This window comes from Diadema antillarum, unplaced genomic scaffold, assembly GCF_040938485.1.
Source record: "Diadema antillarum isolate AM-2024a unplaced genomic scaffold, OU_Dant_1.0 scf00000004, whole genome shotgun sequence".
NCBI lineage: Eukaryota > Metazoa > Echinodermata > Echinoidea > Diadematoida > Diadematidae > Diadema > Diadema antillarum.
In genome coordinates this window covers 1,664,158-1,684,608 of record NW_027270893.1, presented here as the reverse complement: position 1 = coordinate 1,684,608, position 20,451 = coordinate 1,664,158, and the positions used below count along the sequence as shown (strand labels likewise).

At 37.7% G+C, this 20,451-nt stretch overlaps 1 protein-coding gene across 1 annotated transcript; it reads left to right on the top strand.

Annotated features, from left to right (window-relative positions):
* Nucleotides 1-4,302: 4,302 nt before the first annotated feature.
* Nucleotides 4,303-19,280, top strand: LOC139711097 (uncharacterized). The gene is made up of 10 exons (XM_071623047.1): nucleotides 4,303-4,372; nucleotides 6,802-6,920; nucleotides 10,307-10,546; nucleotides 11,113-11,255; nucleotides 12,015-12,099; nucleotides 13,384-13,573; nucleotides 14,215-14,411; nucleotides 15,183-15,345; nucleotides 16,351-16,469; nucleotides 18,260-19,280. The coding sequence occupies exons 1-10, from the start codon at nucleotides 4,303-4,305 to the stop codon at nucleotides 18,572-18,574; spliced, it is 1,641 nt and encodes a 546-aa protein (XP_071479148.1). The 3' UTR covers nucleotides 18,575-19,280.
* Nucleotides 19,281-20,451: the final 1,171 nt, after the last annotated feature.

Genomic DNA, 20,451 nt, shown 5'->3' with positions numbered 1-20,451 from the left:
CCCAGATAATATGAAAATCGCTCGAGTTGTTCCCATATACAAAAAGGGTCCAAAAGAATTTGTGAGTAACTAACGCCCGATATCTCTCTTAACCTCAGTCTCAAAAAATCTTGAAAGGCTTGTTTATAAACGAACTCTTAGATTTCTTGTTAATTGCAATATTCTTTCTAATTTCCAATTTGGATTCAGAAAACAGCATAGCACAACTCACGCATTATTAGTGTAATATATCAAATGGAAGAGTGTTGTTGCTGCAAACCCAAGCTTCAACCACTACAGACATGAGGGAAAACTCCTTCATCGTTATTCTCAGAATTTTGTCCTACCCGACTGGTCATCACATCCTGTGGTCAGTCCACACAACCTCCCTCCCTAGGAGCCTAACCTCTCCCATAAACATTTCTGGATAACCTGTCTCCCCATTGTCTACCAGTGATAGGTTTCTCCCCCATCATCCCCATCATGTAATATGTGAGTCATTGGTGTCAGTGACCCATGGATTGACAGTGGTCACTATTAACCTACACCTTTGTTTTATTATAATTTGAATCCCTCTATTTTGAATATTTGAATATTGTATATTAAGCCCCTCCTTCTAGTATACATGTATTATAAAAGTGACCATGTGCTTTGGTCAAGAGTTCTCTCTTTCACCCTCTTCGGGTAAAGACACAAGCATTGGTCTTCCTTGCCATCCCTCTTTAGGGGCGATATATGGCCGTTTGATGGGGAGCACCTGTTATGCCAAATGTTGAATCTTGTATCCTCGCCTGGAATATTATTCCTTTGACTAAATAAAGAGCCTGGAATTGTATACTTTATAATATGAACTGGTCTCTTGGTCTCTTCTGTGTGCTGTCGAGAAACGTTACCAATGTAACACCGCCAATACGCCATCGAAGAACATCAACTACAAAACAAAGGTGTTACATTAGCCTTCATTGATAAAGTAGCTCATGCTTTAGATGATGCTTCCCACACCATCGGTGTATTTCTCGATTTTTCGAAGGCTTTTGATACCATTGACCATCATATTTTGCATTATAAGTTAAGCCATTACGGTATCCGTGGGAGGGCTTTAGATTGGTTTAAAGGTTTAAAGAGATCTCACAAACAGAAAACAATTTGTTTACATAAATGGTTATGAGTCAGGTATGACGTCAACCTTTTGCGGTGTCCCCCAGGGTTCTCTTCTTGGCCCACTTTTATTCATCCTGTACATCAACGATCTCCAAAATTCGTCACAGATTCTTTCTTTTATTTGTTTCGCTGATGATACAAATCTATTTCTGTCTCACCGCAATCCCAATACCCTTGTAAGTATAATGAATAATGAATTGAAATCTGTTCAGTCCTGGATTTACGCTAACAAGTTATCACTAAATGTTGATAAAACACATTATGTTATTCAGCAATTCCTTGTAAGTTATTCCTGATGATGTTAAGATTAATGATAACCTAACCCGAGTAGATAGTACAAAGTTTTTAGGACTTTACATCGATAGCGACCTTTCCTGGAAAACTCACTTTAATTTTTTAAGCAAAATTTTGTCACGAAATACATGAATCCTAAACAAACTGAAACATTTTTTGCCCAACCATATTTTGCAGATTGTATAACAACCATGATTTCCCCATATCTTAACTATGGAATTCTTGCGTGGGGTAACGCATCTAAATACTTACTGGATTCACTTTTTCTTCTTCAAAAGCGAGCGATCAGAATTATTAACCATGCTGGGTATTTATCTCACACAAACGCCTTATTTCAGAAAAATAAGATTTTAAAACTGATAGATTTGTTTGGTTATAATTTAGGTATTTTTATGTATAAATTTTCCTCAAAAGATCTTCCTGGTGTTTTTTTTTACAGATGTTCATAAGAAACAATTCTGTCCACCAATATCCAACTCGCCAGAGTGACGCTTATCACCTCCCACGAACTCGAACAGTTTTCGCTAAAAACACAATCATGTATACAGGTCCTAAATATTGGAATGATCTCCCAACAGAGGTTAAAAGCTGTTTGTCATTATCATTCTTTAAGCGTAAAGTCAGACAGCATGTATTGAATAGCTACAACGCAAAAGTGCACTAAAATTCCTTTTTATTATGCTGATGGCTGCTCTGTTATACTACTCGGTTGTTGCCATGTGAACAGACTCATGCTTATACATTTTAGTTGCATGCTCTCTCAAATTCCTTCCCATCGGTGTTTTTCCTTCCACTTCTAGTAAGACCTTGGTCGTGTCGCATAGTTTCCCCTCCTTTCTTTCTTTCCTTTCTTTTATGCGTCATTGCAGCTGGCTGGTATATCACATATAGGAATTGCAATAGATTTATGTTCTCCATTTTTCAAATCTTTCCCCGTGTCTATGGAAGCCGGAATGTTTAAACTCTAACATTATATAGTACTTAAGTATTCACGTCATTATCCCTCCCATGTCAAAATCACTTTCAGAGCAACTGCCATATAGTGTGCAGCATGTGGTTTCTTGTTCTCATTTTATCACACACATAAATACATGTGAGAAGAATCTTCTGAGCCCCGAGTTATAGTCATTCTCTTTTGTTTATCCTTACTTTTGGTCTTAATTGTACCCGTGCTCCTCATCCTGTTCCCCTCACTAGGCTTTTGTTGGGACCTGCACTCAACAAGCTTTGCTTTTTAGTAGGTTCCATCGTATTTCTCTTCGCATCCTTTACTTTGATTGAAAATGACACATCGATCGTTATGTATTACTTTTGTATTCCTATTTCTTCATGTATATATCCAAGCTGGACATTCTGTATTATATTTTGTTATAAACCATGTATTTTCCATCGAGAAATGCGAAAATAAGTTGAAATTGAGATTGAATTTGAAATCGCAATTACTCGAAGGCACTTCAGTGGTAATTTGGAGTAAAATTCGCCAGTTTAAATACCTGTTTTTACCTTAGTACCATCCATACCGATCAAGGGGTTCGCTTGGTTCCGGACAGGTTTTCCGCTTTCCTTGAAATGCATATGAGGTTATTTTTCAAAGCACACTCACTCAAGTAAGTGACAGCATAACATTCTTTAAATCATAATCATGATCACAGATTTAAGTATGTGTACATTATTCTCTGGTGAGGGTAACGAGTTGTACAGCCTATACGAGTCATACAGCCCACGAGTTATAGCCCCCGAGGTCGGCATCAGGTAAAATAGGCTGACGAGTTACACGGTCCATGAGTTCAACACTATGCAAAAGAGGCTCATGAGTACTGGCGTAGCCGGGGGGGGGGGGGGGGGGGGGCGATGGGGGCGGTCGCCCCCCCCCCCCCCCCCCCTAAGATTTGGACCGGGGATTTGGGAGGCGGAAAAAAAAATGCGTGTATACTGTATGCATGCACATGAAGCGGGTCTCCTTTGCAACCTTTCATCAAATAAGATATTTTTTTGAATATTTCACTGAAATTTCAATTCAAAATATGCAAAATCTCTCGTGCTTGGGAGGGGGTATCCCCCTCCCAAACCCTCCCCCTCTGTGCCTCTTTCCCTAGCTTAGTACACTTTTTAGATTTACAAAAAAATTATGAGTAATTCTGAGTGCACAAGACTTATCACATACATTCCAAAAAATCAAGATTCCCTCATGTATAAGGGGAATTTCCCCTTTTAATCGACCCTTTCCTCCCTCAGTCCCCTCCCTCCATCAGTTTTTTTTTTTTTTTTTGATTTCCCAAATGTTGATTCCATCAAATATGCGTATACGAGATATCTCAATTTCAACCTTAAAAAGGCAAAAGCTCCATCGGAAGGGAAGGGTAGAGATAACACTCGCCCACGCCTTCTCCCTGCTCACCCGCCCCTCCTCCCCCCCCCCCCCCCCCCCCCCCCCCCTTCCGCCATGCATAGAAGTAGACTGTGGCTATACACTCTAAATCCATGGAGTAAAATTTTGCTAAAGTAAACTCAAGAGTGCTCAATATTGAGCAAGATTGAACATTTAACACCGGTAAATTCGCCTTTATTGAGCAAACTCGTTCTTTTTACCCCTCTTTACTCAATATTTACATACTTTCATTTTGCTCTTCTTCGTGAGTAAGGTTTGCTCCATTATCTTACTCAACTCGGAGTAAACTGCATTTTACACTCTCGCTGTTTACACTGTACCAGGCGAGCCCAGTCGCGATATTGCTATGTTAGGTGTAAAAAGGACACACGCGGATGACTGGTGGGTCATTTTTACACTTGCGCGCGCACGTGCATGCATACCAACTACAAGTAGTAGTCTGTACTGTACTTCGACGCGACATCGACAGAGCACGAAGCATGGCGGACAGCGAAGTTGCTTTTTTGCTGCGTCAATGGGGTCTTGTTGACCAAATCCCCAACTTTAAAAGTAAGTATAAATTACCAGTATATTTGTTTCCAATAATGTAGATGCTTCAAGTTAGTTGATGGTACCGTTCGGAAGTGGTACCTACGACTAGTTGACCTTGCCTGCGCCGCACAGCAGCTGGCTTTGCACTTCAAGCGTATGTACTCGGCGGCCGGCGCCGGCCCTCGGCGGCTGGCTCTTCAAAGGCCGGCCGCTTGGCCCATGTTCGACCTAGTCACTGACACAGGTCCAATACTCGGCATAATCGTGATAAGCATGTGTGCAAGAACTTGGTACAGTACCGTACTTTAGATTAGGGTTTTTGATAGGCCTAACGTTTACTTGTTAAATGTTAGACAAGGCTGCACACTAGCACTGGTCCGACGGTCCCTGACCAGTAAAAATCACTGTCGGACCAGTAACTTTTTCAGGAATGGACCAGTAAAAAATGGAAAGACTGGGTACTTACTGGTCCGATGGACAGGCCGGACCAGTAGAAAAAATGGGTTAGTGTGCAGCCCTGTGTTAGATCTACTTTTGTCAGACTAAGCCTTCATAGGCTATAGTCAAGTATAGAGTAGGACAAGTTGATAGAAATCTATAGTCTATGCTATAGGCCTAGTCTAGATACTACTGTCTACTGACAGTATGGTATTTCTACTGTCTTCTGGTTTGCTTGAAGCCTTGGCTTGCCTTTGATTTGTGTGAGGTCTGGATGCACAGATTACAACATTTTGTAACAATGTCAAAGAGGTGAAATAATGCAGTAGAGTCTAGGCCTACATCATTTTCATATTAGTTCAAAGGCTTCAAACTGTGTCTGTTCCGCTGTGGAATTTGACATTTTGGGAATCTGTCTAGATTTACCTCGAGACACATTTCCAAAATGTCAAAAATCTGCCGAACAGACACAGTTTGAAACCTTCCAACTAAATACATGTAATGATGTAGACCAAGAATATAACTCTAACTTAGAGTTACAATTGTACTAGTAAGTTACATCCTGTAGACCCTATTGTCTAGCTGTCTGCTATCTTTTCCTTCAGACTCAGTAGACTATTGTGCAACAACTTAAGTCTTATCCAGCTTATAATTTTCAAAGATAATTACCTAATCAGCCTTTACAACAACAACAACAAAAAAAAAAATGGGTGGCTGTTCAACATGTATACATTCATTTACCACTCTCTTTTTGGAAGAAGTTACTGGAGTTACACTATGGTCATAAACCCTTATCGTTCTTCACTTTCCTCAAATAATATGTTAATACATGATCTGAAATAGATATGAACACAGCAAGGTTGAACTTGACATCAACTATGCAGTTTCGTGACTTACATGATTGACATCCTCTTACATACATGTATTACGATCAGTGAGTTAATGAGCAGTTGATAGCTGTAGGGGTTTACCAACATGTAACTTGAATCCATCCATAAAAGTAAAGGGTATATTGTCAAATATTGCTATTATATATTACCCCTTTAATACACATGTTTGCTTTCTCTCTTTTTTGTTGTTGAGATTTTTAAGTTTTGAGAATCGTGATAGAGGGAGCTTTTCAAAGGATGTTATGTGCTATTAGGAGACAGGGTTAAAAAAAAAATCTGGTACCAATTAATTTTTTTATGTTTTAAAGTTTAAAAAGTGTGTTTTCTTCAACCAAATATTCATATCTATCCTGAAATAAATCATGAGAACTTTATTCATTGGAGTTGAAATTATTGCATATTCAGAAATTTATGCAAATTTGGCCAGACCTGTATAAAAATTACAGAGTCAAGGCACCACTCTTGCCTGTGCTTGTATCCATGACATGTCCTTGACTGTACCATTGACGTGGGGGGGGGGGGGGGGGAATTGGGCTTGCATGATACCCTGAATTCCACTAGAAATACAAACTACCCAGACTTTAAACACTTAAAAAATCCCTTTAAAGAAAATCTAATCGCACACAATTTGTTTTTCCTATCCAGATTGTACTGTATATTGTCTTCATTGAAGTGTGTTTCTTTGTGTGTTTAGTGTGTACGGTATGTGTGCTTTTACAGTGCCTTGACATTTCAATTTTTTTATTCAAATCATGCATTACTCCAAAAAATGTACAAAATTGTAGGCCTACCTCGACAATTAAAAACAAAAATACATGATACATTTCATGAGGTTATATCAACCAAGAAAATTGTTGATGTAATATTTTGAGGGGGGCAGGGGGAGACCACAAATCAATTTTGAAAAACAGCATCATAATTCATATGATTTTTGAAATGACAAGGATGTCAAAAAGGCAATTTTGAGTATTTTTAATGGTAACAAACTTGAACAGTAATGCTTTTTGCTGTTTATGATAATCTACAGTATGGATTGTATAAAAGCACGCAAATCAACTTATCATTCATTTCTCTTTTTTTTCCTAAATAGAATTTACCATATTTTTTCTTTTGTTTTAGATTGTGGCATTGACCTGTCAGCATTCAAGCTGCTGGATGCAAGTCTTGTGAAGGATGTGATCTCCCAATTGGGCCCAAGGCTTAAATTTGTTCACCATTTCGAAAAATGGAAGAAACAGGCAAGTGTGTGACCAAGGACATCTCAAAAATCATTCCTGCAAAAATGTTTGCATGTTGCAAATGTGTGAAATCCTTTGAAAGAAGTGTGGACCTGTGGAACCACCTAAAGATCCACAACATAAACTCAAAGACCAAAACAAAACTTGTGTGTCATGTGCAAGAATGTTTTAAAACATTCTATCATGGTTATAGCTACAAGCGGCACTTGGAACAAGATCATGATTCCATTGTAGAAAATGTCAGTGATGGAGATTCTGTTGGAAACACAGTTTTTAGTGATGAAAGTGCATCAGAGCAGTCAGAAGTGCTTCCAAATGAAAAACCCACAGAGGAAATTTCATCAGCAATCAAACAGTCTGTTTCTGAATATGTAGCAAAACTTAAAAGCTCATCCCTGCCATCCTCCACAGTGCAAAGTATAATTTGTGACACACAAGAGCTGCTCACTAATGTAATTGAAGCAGTTCAACAAGTGTCAGCCCCCATCATCGAGGACGTATCTCAGGATATCAAACCCTCAGTTGATAAAATTGACACTCTACAGTCAGTCCTTGACATGGTGAAAGATCCTTTTGAGCATTTCAGTTTATCTACTCAGCATAAACAAAACCAATTTGCCCGCAACTGTAATGTTCTTATTGAGCCAGAAGAAATTGTTTTTGGCAATGTATACAAAGAATGTCTGAATACACATACTGGAAGGACTGAGCAGAAACAAGTTGAAGAAACTTTTCAGTACGTGCCAGTCGGTGAAAATCTGAAAGTATTCTTGGAACAACCAGGCTATATGTCAGTCATCATTCAGGAAAAAGACACTGCTGGCGAAAAAGATGTGCTTCAGACTTACAGAGATGGATCATATTACAAAGCTTGTGAAGGAAACCAAGACTGTGTGGATATAGAATTGTTGCTGTATAATGATGACTTTGAGACAGCGAACCCCCTAGGTTCAAAGAAAGGGAAACACAAACTTCTTGGTATCTATGTTACTGTTGCTTCTTTGCCCAAGAAATACCAAGCTAAACTGGAAAATGTCCTTTTAGTTGCTCTAGCAAAATCTTCTTTGGTATCCAAATATGGTGTAAATGTTGTTCTTCAGCGTATTTCGGATGACCTTGAAGTTCTCTTCACAGAAGGTCTTCATATTAATAGTCCAGATGGATTCACTGGCCGTGTACGTCCCCGACTCTTCCAGGCAGTCGGTGATAACTTAGCTCTCAATACCATGCTCGGCTTTGCTGGAAGTTTTAGTGCCAACTATTTTTGCCGGTTCTGCAAAGCACTCAAGGCAATATGCAGAAAACAGGTAGCTGTTGATCAAAGGTTACTCCGTACTGAAGAAAACATTGATTATGATATCAGTGTAAATGATGTTTCTCAAACGGGACTTCGGAGGTCGTGTGCTCTCAATACACTGAGCTATTACCATGTGTCGCAAAACTATGCTCCTGACCTGATGCATGATTTCCTAGAAGGGTTACTTCCAATCGAGATGAAACTTGTACTTTCAGAACTCATAAATCAGGGCAGATTTAGCCTTGATGAACTGAACTGTCGTATTCAGTCATTCAGCTATGGTATAACAGAAAAAGCAAACAAGCCCAGCCCCATCCTTCAAAGTCACCTTAGCAATCCATTTGGACCAAGTGGTCAAAAGGCTTCACAGATGAGTTGTCTTGCTGAGTTCTTACCCCTGATTGTGGGAGATAAAGTTGAAGAAGGATGTGAGTACTGGAGGTTGTTCACAGTTCTTCTGGAGATATACCAACTGGTCTTAGCACCAAACATTAGTACTGCTGTCACCTACTACTTGCAGTCAAGGATTAATGAGCATCATCAGTTATATTTGCAACTGTTTCCTGATAACCATCTCCTCCCCAAGCATCACAACCTCCTCCACTATCCCAAGGCAATCAGACAGCTGGGCCCTTTGTCACAGTATGCTTGTATGAGGCAAGAAGGAAAGCACAAGCCTTTGAAAAAGTGGGCGAAAACTTGTAATAATTACAAGAACATCGCCAAGACAGTTGCACGTAAACACCAGGAAGCACAGGCATTCAGAATGCTCAAGAAAGAACACATCAACAGCGAATGTGTATACATCCACACATCAGAATTTGTCAAAGTTTGTGATCTTGAGAGCGAGGTAGAAGTATGTCGGCTGTTGAGCTGTGAACCTGATACCTTACTAGAATTGTGTGATAAAGTAACATTCTATGGATACACATACAGACCCAATGTCATGTTACTGACTGACTGGTGTGGTGAACTACCATCTTTCTCAAGGATTGATTATATTATGAGAAAGCAAGATGGACTGTATCTAATGATCCAGCCATGGAAAACAAAGTACTTTCATGATCACTTTCAAGCCTTTGTTGCATCAGAAGAGGAGTTGGATTCTCTACAGTTGCTTAATCCTGAAGACCTGTTTGAACACAGACCTGTCCATGCAGTGAAGAGTCATGATAGTGCAGATCATCAGTGGTACATTCCTACCAGATACATGCTGTCATAACTGCAACAAAGATCACTAGACCAAAGTAATAAACTTCAAAAATAACTTACAGGTACATGCTCACTTCAGTTTCAATTTTTCAATTTAACCATTTCAAACTTCTGTGCTTTCTTTCTACACAAAGTTATACATGTATGTACTGGTATATCAAATGAAAGGAAAGTAAGTACCGTGGTACAATTTTTCATTTTTTTTTTTGTTTGTAAACTAATGACCATTATACAGGATAAACCTATTGAAATGGAACAGAAGATACATTCAGTTTTTATGATTTCTCACTGACTAGCATTTATTTTCATTAAGCTGGCTGGAAAGAACATCTTTTTTCTTATTAAGAGGACACCAAGATCATAACATTTGGTTGTGAGCAGGGCTTGCACCCTTCTTCCAGGCATACAAGTTATGCACTTCAGTTTTGATTTCATGCTGTACATCTCTCTGTTTATTGCATTGTTTACATCAATTAAAATGTCAGTTCATTTCCCTTTTTAATGATACTGAAATCATGGAATGTGTACAACATTTTTGTGTGTGACCATGTACAAAATTTTTGCATAATGGATTGGCATTGTTATCAGATCAATGATCATGAGTATGGAGGGGAAACAGTTCTCTGTGAATCACTTTCCACAATGCACAAATCTGTAATTCAACCAAAAAATTACTGTCTTGATTTGATTTTGCACTATAACTCAAAAGTGTGTATGTATCAGTAAAAATAATGTGCATGAGGATACAGTGCTGGCAACTGTACACTCATTCCAATAATTTTAATGTCAAGTAAGATTTATTAAAAAGGAATGATTATAAGCTCATTGCTGTTGAATTGCTAAACCCTTTTTGAGTGGTGTATTTTCATCCTTATAGGACGAAGCAAATAATGCTGCAGAATCTGTACTCAAAGACATGCAGATGGGCTGGGAGTCATCTGAAGTTTCTGATGATCTGATGCTGTCAGATATGGAATCAGTTACTTTTGACCTTTCCCAGGCTTCAACTATCCCAGTAGATGTAGAAGAACCATCATGCTCATCAGCTGTAGTTCAGGATCTGAACAGCAGCAGTGACACACCGCCACCACTCAAACGTCAGAAAGCAGTAAGATACGTAAGTTCACATTTCATATGTAATTCATTCAGTCATATTGATATACATGTACTCATGTTATTACATACAGTGTATGTGCATGTATATAGTGTCTCATCTGTACTTTGTGAAAATATTTTTTTTTTTTTTTTTGTCATCATGCACAGTATAGATATGAGCAAATTTTTCTAAGATTCAGCCTTTCTTATGTTGTGTGTAGAGGAGGAATATATAAGCATTGGAATTTCAAATCACACCAGAATTCAGAGGTGTCATGATATTGACTCTGTTTTTTTTTTTTTTTATTGTCAAAGTCTCTTGAAAATAGTCCTTCACTGCTGGGAAGCCCATTCTTGGTGCTAATTACTTATTATTTTGAGCCCTGATCATGCTACTGATTATAGTACTTGTACGCAGAACCAATTGAAATTACATGTACTGTATAATTTTTAGATTCTCTTCTAGCTAATATTTCGAAAGAAGTTGAAATATGCCAGAAAAAATGAATTGCCTCCTGTATCATGATGTTTACACACACACACACACACACCATTTTTTAAACTCATGCAATCTTGAATATTTTACAGGATGTGGGTGAAATTCTGAAGAAATCTTTGGAAGGGAGGAAAACGTTAGAGGAAGTAACTCGAATGAAAGTCTGCACGCCACACAACACTCGTGTCATCTGCAATATGTGTACAGAGCATCTAGTAGACTTGCATGGCCTCAGGTAATGACATTTTACCATTTGCAATGGCATCCTAATATTACCTTGCTTCTGTCTGTGTTGATTTTGCATTCCTATTCTTTTTGTTTCTCTTCTCATTTCTTCTAAACAAATAATCACATTCACTTTACAAGACCTTTTTTTTTTTAACCTAAAGTTGTATCTTCACGTAGGTGAATTTCTCATGTCCAATTCATTTCCAAACCCTCTTCTCCCTCTTCAGGAATCTTATTATTTATATACCCTAGACTGGGAAATGTGTAAGATCTTCCATATTTTGATAACCCTAAAAGTCATTTTATCCAAGGATAGTATCATTATGACTCATAATTTTTTTTTATTTAGGCCTATACCCATAATTGGATATGCAGGTTCTCCACTGTTCCTAGTGCTTGAATACAATCTGTTCTTCCATTTTCATGAACAGAGAATCATGTTTAATGTCTGGTTTTTAATACCCTTAAGTGGTAAATTTATTCAAGGATTACATAATCATTCATCTCAATTTGATACCCTTTCCCCCAGATTTTTCCTGTTTTTGATACCCTTGTAGGGATTCCCTGTAGGTTCCTGGTCTGGTGCTGAGAAAACTAGCCTCTTTTTGTTAATGCAGATGATGTACAAGCTTTAATAGGATATACTTTATGGGGGAGGGGGGAATGCTCAACTACACCACAGTGCTTTGTGTGGGAATTGTATCACATGTGCATTTGCAATGATTTATGTACATTTCACTACAATTCTCATATTTTTTGTCATCAGACCTGGCCCTGACATGAAGGGGGCAATGGCCTCCTCCATCATTGCAGAGTTCCCCTTCCTTAAAGATCCAGCTGGCAATGGAGACGTGAGTAGACAGTTTAAAAATTACTGACTTAGCAGTCATTTGATTTTTTTTAATGCTGATCTTACTACAGGCTTCAGAAATATAATGAAAATGTTTGTGGATGCCTAGCTGTACATGCATGTACAGTGCAGACATTTCATTCTTTGCTAGGAGCAATTTTAACAACATCTGTCCATAAGTGCATGTGTACAGGTACTACAGGATTATGATAAATTGCTAAAATTTACCATGTTTGTGGGCAAAGTATTAAGTGGCTTATTGGTTCAAGGTTCATGTTTCATCTAAAACAGGGTTTAGTTATTAAAAGATACTGGGTACAGGTGTTCCCTTGCACTATACTACAAGGAGAAAGAATCAATTGTACATCAGTTTACTTGTTTCTCTATGAAGAGCAATTAGTGAAAATAACCCAAATGGACTTAGTTGAGATATAAACAAAAATAGAAACAAAGAATGTCAAAAGAATTCTGAATTTAGAGATGTTATGATTAACGATCTCGCACCATTACCATAAATAGTTAGCTTCCTTCTGTCACTGATTCTGAAAAAGCTTTGTCAGCATTTGGGTTTTGATGATGCTATTCTTGTTACCATGCTTTACCATGAGAATTCTGTGTCAATGACCTTTTAACCTCACAACATAGCACTGTTGCATTTTTAGCTTTGTACACTCTTACCATGCTTACCCAGTACTTTTAAACCTGGTGTTGTGTCTTTTTAGTTGATAATACATACAGTATTGTGTTAGCATGTTTGAAGTCTCTGAAACACTACTAACCAATTTCCTATGTCAAGTTCGTGACCATTTCATCTTACAATGTTAATATGTGTATTACAACAATGATTGCCTTGGAGATTGAATTCTTGCAAATATTTACAAATGTATTTACCAATCTGAGTATCATTACACTCAAACAGCTGTAAATTTGAAACCCATGTGCATTCTCAAACAGCTCTGTAATGCATGCTGAACAATATATCATGCACATGTATCATGGTATTTCAGATAAATTTTATGATACATGAGTTACAAGTGTACTTCTTCATACTTTGCATACTCCTATTTTTCAAGGTTTTGCTTGTAGTTCAAGCTCTGGAACAAAAAATCCATAACTTTGACATTTTTAGTTATAATTCAGTCTAAATATATATCAAAACACATTCAGAAATTTTGACCCTGTCAGAACAAAAAATTACTCCCTTTACTGTGAAAATAACCATATAAACTCTTTTAATTGTGACATTCTTCTTGCTCATTAATATTATTTCATTTCTTTTTTAAAGGAGGAGTGGTACTTGAAAGGGAGTACCAAACTTCCAGCAGGTGGTAGGCTGGAAAACCGGCTGAAGTACCTGAGAAGGAAAACAGCAGAGCAAGACAGGAAGCAAGACAAAGCCAAGGTTGGCAGTCCTAAGGATACCACTTCAAGTTCTTCCAATGAGGATTCAACCTCATCATTGCAGATGAATTATGGTATGTGCTTACAAATGTAGCCAATTATCTCCAAAGTAAGTGAAGCAGGCTTGAGAAATACTTGCCCTGTATAAAAAATTTGTTTCTGTGCATCAAGCAGTAAACAATTGAGTTAAATGTAGATTTACCTACAACAATCTATTCATTTGCATAATTTTTTCCACCTTGGGTCTGTTAGCAAGGCTTGAAAAAAGTGACTTCATTGCATTTTGGGGTTAAATATAAATTTGTATTGATTGAATGTTAGTACTAACTTTTTAAAACCCATTTAAAGAGTAATTTTTGACTGGGTCTAAGGGGAAGTGCAAGTTATAGAAAAATCAGCGTGACTTGGGTAAAATGTGGCAATATTTCTATATGCACTATAATTATGATATGCCTTGTTCTTATACTTTGTTTACTTTTAGGAGAATTAGCAGCCCAAGCAATATTGTTAATGATGTCTGACAATGCATACAGCCTAACACAAAAATATTGGGCTATTTCAGAGGTTTATAGGTCAGAGATGGGTGGGATGGCTATATCCCCCCCTTTTCAGGGTTAAAGCTAGAAAATGCTAGGATGAACATTAAGGCTATGCATTTGTTCTCAGGCTTGATTCAATAATGATTGTTATTATGAGTTTCCATAATTTGTATCAGATTTGGCAGACATGAAAGCTACGACCGAATGGTTGAAGAGTCATGACACCCCTCACAAAGACGTTGTGGCCAAGATGGAGCAGACAGCAGCTTATAGAAGGGACTTTGTACATTCCAACCTGCCGAGAAGTTCAAAGAACAAGCCGTGTGTGACTGAAGTGCTGGCTGAGTTTCCACACCTTCTTTCTCCTGGAATGGTAGGTGCATGTTACGTCCCCATTGTGAATGGCAGGTGCATGTTATATCCTCATTGTAAGCTGTCACAGGGGTTTTATTATCATGTCCAATATCTACCAAAATCTAGATGAACAAAATTATTGCAGTCAGTGTTTGCCATATTTGCATGTACACACAAATGCCTGATTTTTGCTGTTAAATCACAGCGTGCAAAATAAAAAAAAAAAAATAAATCTGTACATATTCTATAGATAACATTGTATGAAGTATGTTTTGCCTTCCTACCCGCAGAATAGTATGAAATATATATATATATTTTTTAATGTAAGAAATCATCTAATATGAAATATACATGTATATTGATATCATCAATGCTTGTCTGAATATCCATTTCTGTTTCTCTTCAAAAGCAATTTATTTATTTATTTTTTTTTTTTGGGGGGGGGATGGGGTATAGATGAGGTTTCTTGTGCATCATCTTTATTATGCATGTAGCTTCTTACTGTAAGATTTGATGGGGGTTAAAGGTCTCTTGCTGATGTGTGAGTAAGGAGACAATTTGACTGCATGCTGTAGATAAATTTTTTTCCCCCATGTTAGGAGGGGGGGGGGGCTAATTAAGCTCCCCCTCCCCTCTGGAATACATAGGGTTAAGGCACAGTGTGTGTTGGGAACATACACAATGGACTAAGATGGTGAGAATTCAAGATCTAACAGGCAAATTAACAGACAAAAAAACAAAATAACTGCAAAAACATGTTTTGTTGTTGTTGTTTCTTGTTTCTTTGCAGATTGAGCAGGATTACAACAAGCTATTTGATGGAAAGGGGGACCTTCTCTTCACAAAGTGGCCAGTAGTATCATCTTGCATTCTGGACTATGGGAATAGAATTTCTCCAGGGTGGAAGGTGAAATTCGGAGTACAAGAAAGACGTGATGAGGACTTCACTCAAGGTGTGTAATTATTGATAGATACTGTAGACTTAGGGGACATTTGACAGGCGGGTGACTTTGGACAGTTTAGACAATTTCACTTACATTATTTTGCTGCTTGCAATATACAAGAGAAGTGCAGTAATTCAAATATTCACATATCCCCCTTTCATAACCTACAAAAATATTTGCAGAAAAACCAACAGCAAAAAAAAAATGTAAGTAAAACAATTCCTGTCCAAAGTCACCCAACTGTCCCGTCCCCTAGTTCATGGTAACACATTATATTTGATTTTAAAATGATGTGATATACACTTCATCATCCCTCATAATGTAGATGTAATAGGATTTATAGAAGTGTTTTACTCCATTGCATTCTTCCAAATGGTGTATTTAGTAAAAACAGCACCAAGGGTCGTTTGTGCCCTTTCCAACATCTGACACCGAGGCAAGTGCTGGAATCAAGCTACTTCCAACTACTGCTGCTCGTGGCTTCTATTGTTGCTCATCATATTAACCTTTTTGTAATCTTTGTTGTAGCCCCCACCTACATTTGGGCACCTTCCCCAAATACACAGCACACAGCACACCACCAATTCTTCCATAAAAGAGCAGTGTGCATGTCTGCAAATCTGCATAATAATCTTAAGTCATCACTGGCCGATCCAGGATTCTTAAAAGGGGATGGGGGGGGGGGGGGGGGGGGGAGGCGGGCAAAAATTTTGCCGCATTTTCTTGTGATTACTACAAAAAATAGCAGCATAAAAAGGGGGGAGGGGCTGTGGTTGAATTTTTTTTTTTTTTTTGCGTGTGATGACTAAAAATGTGTTATCAACCAAATAAGGGGTGGCAGTGGCTTATTCGCCCCCAATCGCCCACTGGTTATAAAATAAGCCCTGAATTTGAAGAGATATAAAGCTGATATGTGAATTGAAAATATGCCAGGATTGATTTATGGTGTGAAGACATATGTAGCGTAAAATCTTTCATATTCTAATAAAGACTTTTTGTGTACTCCACTAACAGAGGAAAAGGCAAATCTGGCTTTTCTTATGCTGTCACATCTGTTCCCGGGCAAGAAGTCATCAAAAGGGGGAAGAGCCTCTTCCCAAGAGTCATTGGAGTGTTTCATCGACTGCCAAAAGGTATGTCAAATGTTTGTAGCAAAAGCAGTATTAGTGAAGAAAATTGAAAAATTTTGTGTTAGCATGGGTCACATCTCCATACAGCAAGATCAACTCCACGTATCAAGTCAAGACATGAACACTTTGATGCTTCATCAAAAAGGAATGTGTATTGAATAAAAAGTTCCAGTAACTGTTATGTGCTACTAAAATGTTTACATCTGTTTGCCTGAGAGCTTAGTTGTCAAAGTTATATTTCACGTATTACTGATGTCAAGTTTTATGTAATAGGGTCCTGGCATGTGAACTTGAATCGCGCTTATGATGGTAAGAAATGTAACCATTTGAATTTTACACGTACCAGAACTCGCTGGCCCTAATTTTAAACTATATATAGGATTAACAGGGGAAGGAAAATGCATAGAGTATTAATCACAAAGATTTGTGTGATGTGTTGCAGAGTTTTAACCTAAAGCAATATTGACTGAAATCAGTCATTTAAAAATATCACCACGGGAATGAAATGTTTCATATCACTATTGATGGTAGTCGTTTCTTGCAGATTTTTATTCTTTGATTGAAACTATTTCTTTCCAGTATAGTGGAGGAAACAGCAAACTTCGTTTTCAGACTTTGTGAGCCATAAGATAAGATGTACTTTTTATGCCTCTGCCACGAAGTGGTGCTGGAGGCATTATGTTTTCGGGTTGTCCGTCCGTCCGTCCTTCCGTCCGTCCGTAATGAATTTTGTAGACAGCGTAACTTAAAAACCTCTTGAGGTATCCTAATCAAACTTGGCATGTATGTGTATTAGGGGGTGAAGTTGTGCCTATCAACTTTTGGGTGCACATGCTCCAGGTCAAAGGTCAAAAGGTCAAGGTCAAATATGTAAAATTTCTCTATTTCCACCATATCTATGCAATGCCTGAAGATATTTTCTTGAAACTTAGTGTATACATGTATTACCCAATTTAGATTCTCTAGTGAAAGTTTGGGGTCATGAGGTCAAAGGTCAAAAGGTCAAGTAAAGATATTAAAACTTCACTTTTTTCTCCGTACCTTGGAAATTGTTCAAGGTATCTTCATGGAACATAGTATATTTACAAGTACTGACTGGCAGTGATTATCTAGAGAATTTAGGGTTCATGGGGTCAAAGGTCACGGGTCAAAGGTCAAAGGCAACACTTCAAAATTTTACTATTTCCCTCATATTCATGCAATGCCAGCAGGATTATTTTTTTTTTAAACACTTGGTGTATGCAAATATAACCCAATAGAGATTCTCTGGAAAGTTTCTTTTTTTTTTTGCTTTTTTTTTTTGCCTCAAAGGTCAAAGATCAAGTGAAAGTGCTGAATTAGCTTTTTCCTCCATATCTCGGAAGTGGCTCGAGTTATCTTGAAACTTACTACATATTTATGCATGTCCTGCCTGACAGTGATTATCGTATGAATCTTAGGGTCAAAGGCCAGATGAAAATGGTAACAATTTACTGTTCATTACAGAAATTGCACTTTTTCTCCCTACCTTGAAAATTACTTAATGCATAAACTTATGAATGGGTCAAAGTCAAGTTAAAGTCCTTAAATCCCCAAATACATGCTCTCCTATTCATCCAATCAAACCTAGGTTAAAGGAAGGTGAACATTCAACACATTTGTGACAAACGTCATTTTAATTTTTGCCAATTTTGTGAAAATGTAATCACACATTGTCCACATGTACTATAGACCTATTAGGAGAATCATGCATTATGGCGGAGGTATACTAGTCGCCATAGCGACATTTGTAGTTTAATATTTATCATTTGCAGGAAGGAACCAGTCTCGAGGCCTACCGAAAAGACCATGGGAGGAACCAGCCTTTCGTCCTGGCTGTAGGGAACAATGTCTGCCAGCCAATCCAGTGCTTCGTCATTCTGGAGAGCCAAGTGTTTGAGAGAAAGAGCCTCGTATCTGCTGTTGACCTGTGCTATAAGATATTTCAGATCTTTGATCTGGAGTATCCAGCACAGGCTCGAGCCATGTGGGTGATCTTGGACACTGTGGTGTATGGGGTGGAAGCAGGTGCCCAAGAAACGGGGGCAGTAAAGGCCTTCAGAGCCTACTACCATTTTAATAAGAAGTAGAGAAAATGTTCAGCTGAAGACTGGTATTAACTTCTTGGTTAGGGGAAGACATATCTGTAAGTTGAAAAAAAGATTATATTAATCATGTGTTAGTGGATTCCCATACCTTTCCTACCCACTGTATCATCTGGAGTTCAGTTAGCGTGAGCTGGATGGTGTTTCTGCTTGTAATTCTCTTGTGATAGATTCCCCCAGAATGGCAAAATGGTAAACACTCGATTACAAGCACATACATGTACTACTGTGGTGTCTTTGGAGAGCATGCTCTTACATAAAATATTTAAGCAGAGTAAAGATTGATTGAACTGTTGTGATAACAAAAAAGAAATATATCTTCTTAGTATGAATACATATCCATAATCCAAGAAATATAAAAGATGCAATTCTTAAAGTCAGTATGTGCTGCTAATCAAGAATTTACGGTACATCAATTTTGAAACAATCACTGTTTCGTCATTCTTGTGAAGCAAGCGTTTTAGCAGAAGAGTTTTGTATCTGCTGTTCACCTGTGATATAAAATCTCTTTTAGATTTTCAATTCATAGTATCCCACACAGGCATGAGCCCTGTGGGTCATTTTAAATCTTTTGGAAGCAAGTACGATGAAAAAGGGGCAGTAAAAGCCTTTAGAGCCTTCTACCAGTTTAATAAGAGGTAGAATGTTCACTTAAAGGTAAAAATTAACTTAATGATAAGGGGAAGACAAATAGCTGTATGTTGTTTTAAAAAAATTATTATTATTATTATTATTATTATGTTTTAAGTGGGTTCCATTTCAGGATCATATATGCTACATCATTTTTATACCAATTTATTTTACATGTTCATATTGTTTTATTTGGAGTTTGCTTAATAGGGTGAGCTGCATTACATTTATGAGTTTGTTCTCGTTCTTGTGAAAGATTTCTCCAATATGGCAAATACCGTAAACTCTGAATTACAAGCACATACATGGTCTCTTTGAGTAGCATTGTTTTTGCATACAAATTTTAGCAGAGTAAAAATTGACCTGTCTTTAATAGTAACAGTGAAACACATATATCTTCTCAGAAATAATGAATACATATCAATAATCCTTCAAGGTGGTAAGCTTTATTTTTTAAGGGAAAGTTTATGATACATCAAATCTGAAACAGTAGTGAAATGCAAAATATGTAGCACCTATGTCTTTCTGGTTTTCTTTTGCTGGAGGATTTTTTTTTCCAACTGCAGAAAAGGCACCGAATTATTTGGCTTGTAGCCCAGTGTTTCATTATGCTTGTAAAATGAAGTGTTTGAGCGGAAGCTCTTAGTCTCATACATGTATCTGATGTTGACTTGTGCTATAAGAAATTTCAGATCTTTGATCTGGAGTATCCAGCACAGGCTCGAGCCATGTGGGTGATCTTGGACACTGGTTTACGGGGTTGAAGCAGGTGCCCAAGAAACAGGGGCAGTAAAGGCCTTCAGAGCCTACTACCATTTTGATAAGAAGTAGACAAAATGTTCAGCTGAAGACTGGTATTAACTTCATGGTTAGGGGCAGACACCTCAGTATGTTGTAAAAGAAATCATAATCGTGTATTCGTGGAGTCCATTTCAGGTTCTTATATAGTATGTCAGCATTATACCTCTGTATTTACATGTGAATGTTGTGTTTTTTGAGTTGAGTTCAAGTTCAAGTTCAAGTTCGAGCTAGGATGAGCTGAATGCTATATCTAAGTGTAATATACTCTGGTGATGTATTTCCCCAAATGGCAAATTTACTTCAAATCTGAAACAGACAAAAATATATCTTTGAGGCCCTCTGCTGGAGGTGCTTATTCCACATTATAATTTTCGTTAATTTTCAGTGTTAAGGCTCATTTACATGGCATCACGGCACAGCATTTACAAGAT

Coding starts and splice junctions, on each gene's coding strand:
- LOC139711097 (XM_071623047.1), top strand. CDS start 4,303: ATGGCGGACAGCGAAGTTGCTTTTTTGCTGCGTCAATGGGGTCTTGTT. Junction 12,100..13,383: donor ATCCAGCTGGCAATGGAGAC/GTGAGTAGACAG, acceptor TCTTTTTTAAAG/GAGGAGTGGTACTTGAAAGG. Junction 16,470..18,259: donor GTTTCATCGACTGCCAAAAG/GTATGTCAAATG, acceptor TATCATTTGCAG/GAAGGAACCAGTCTCGAGGC.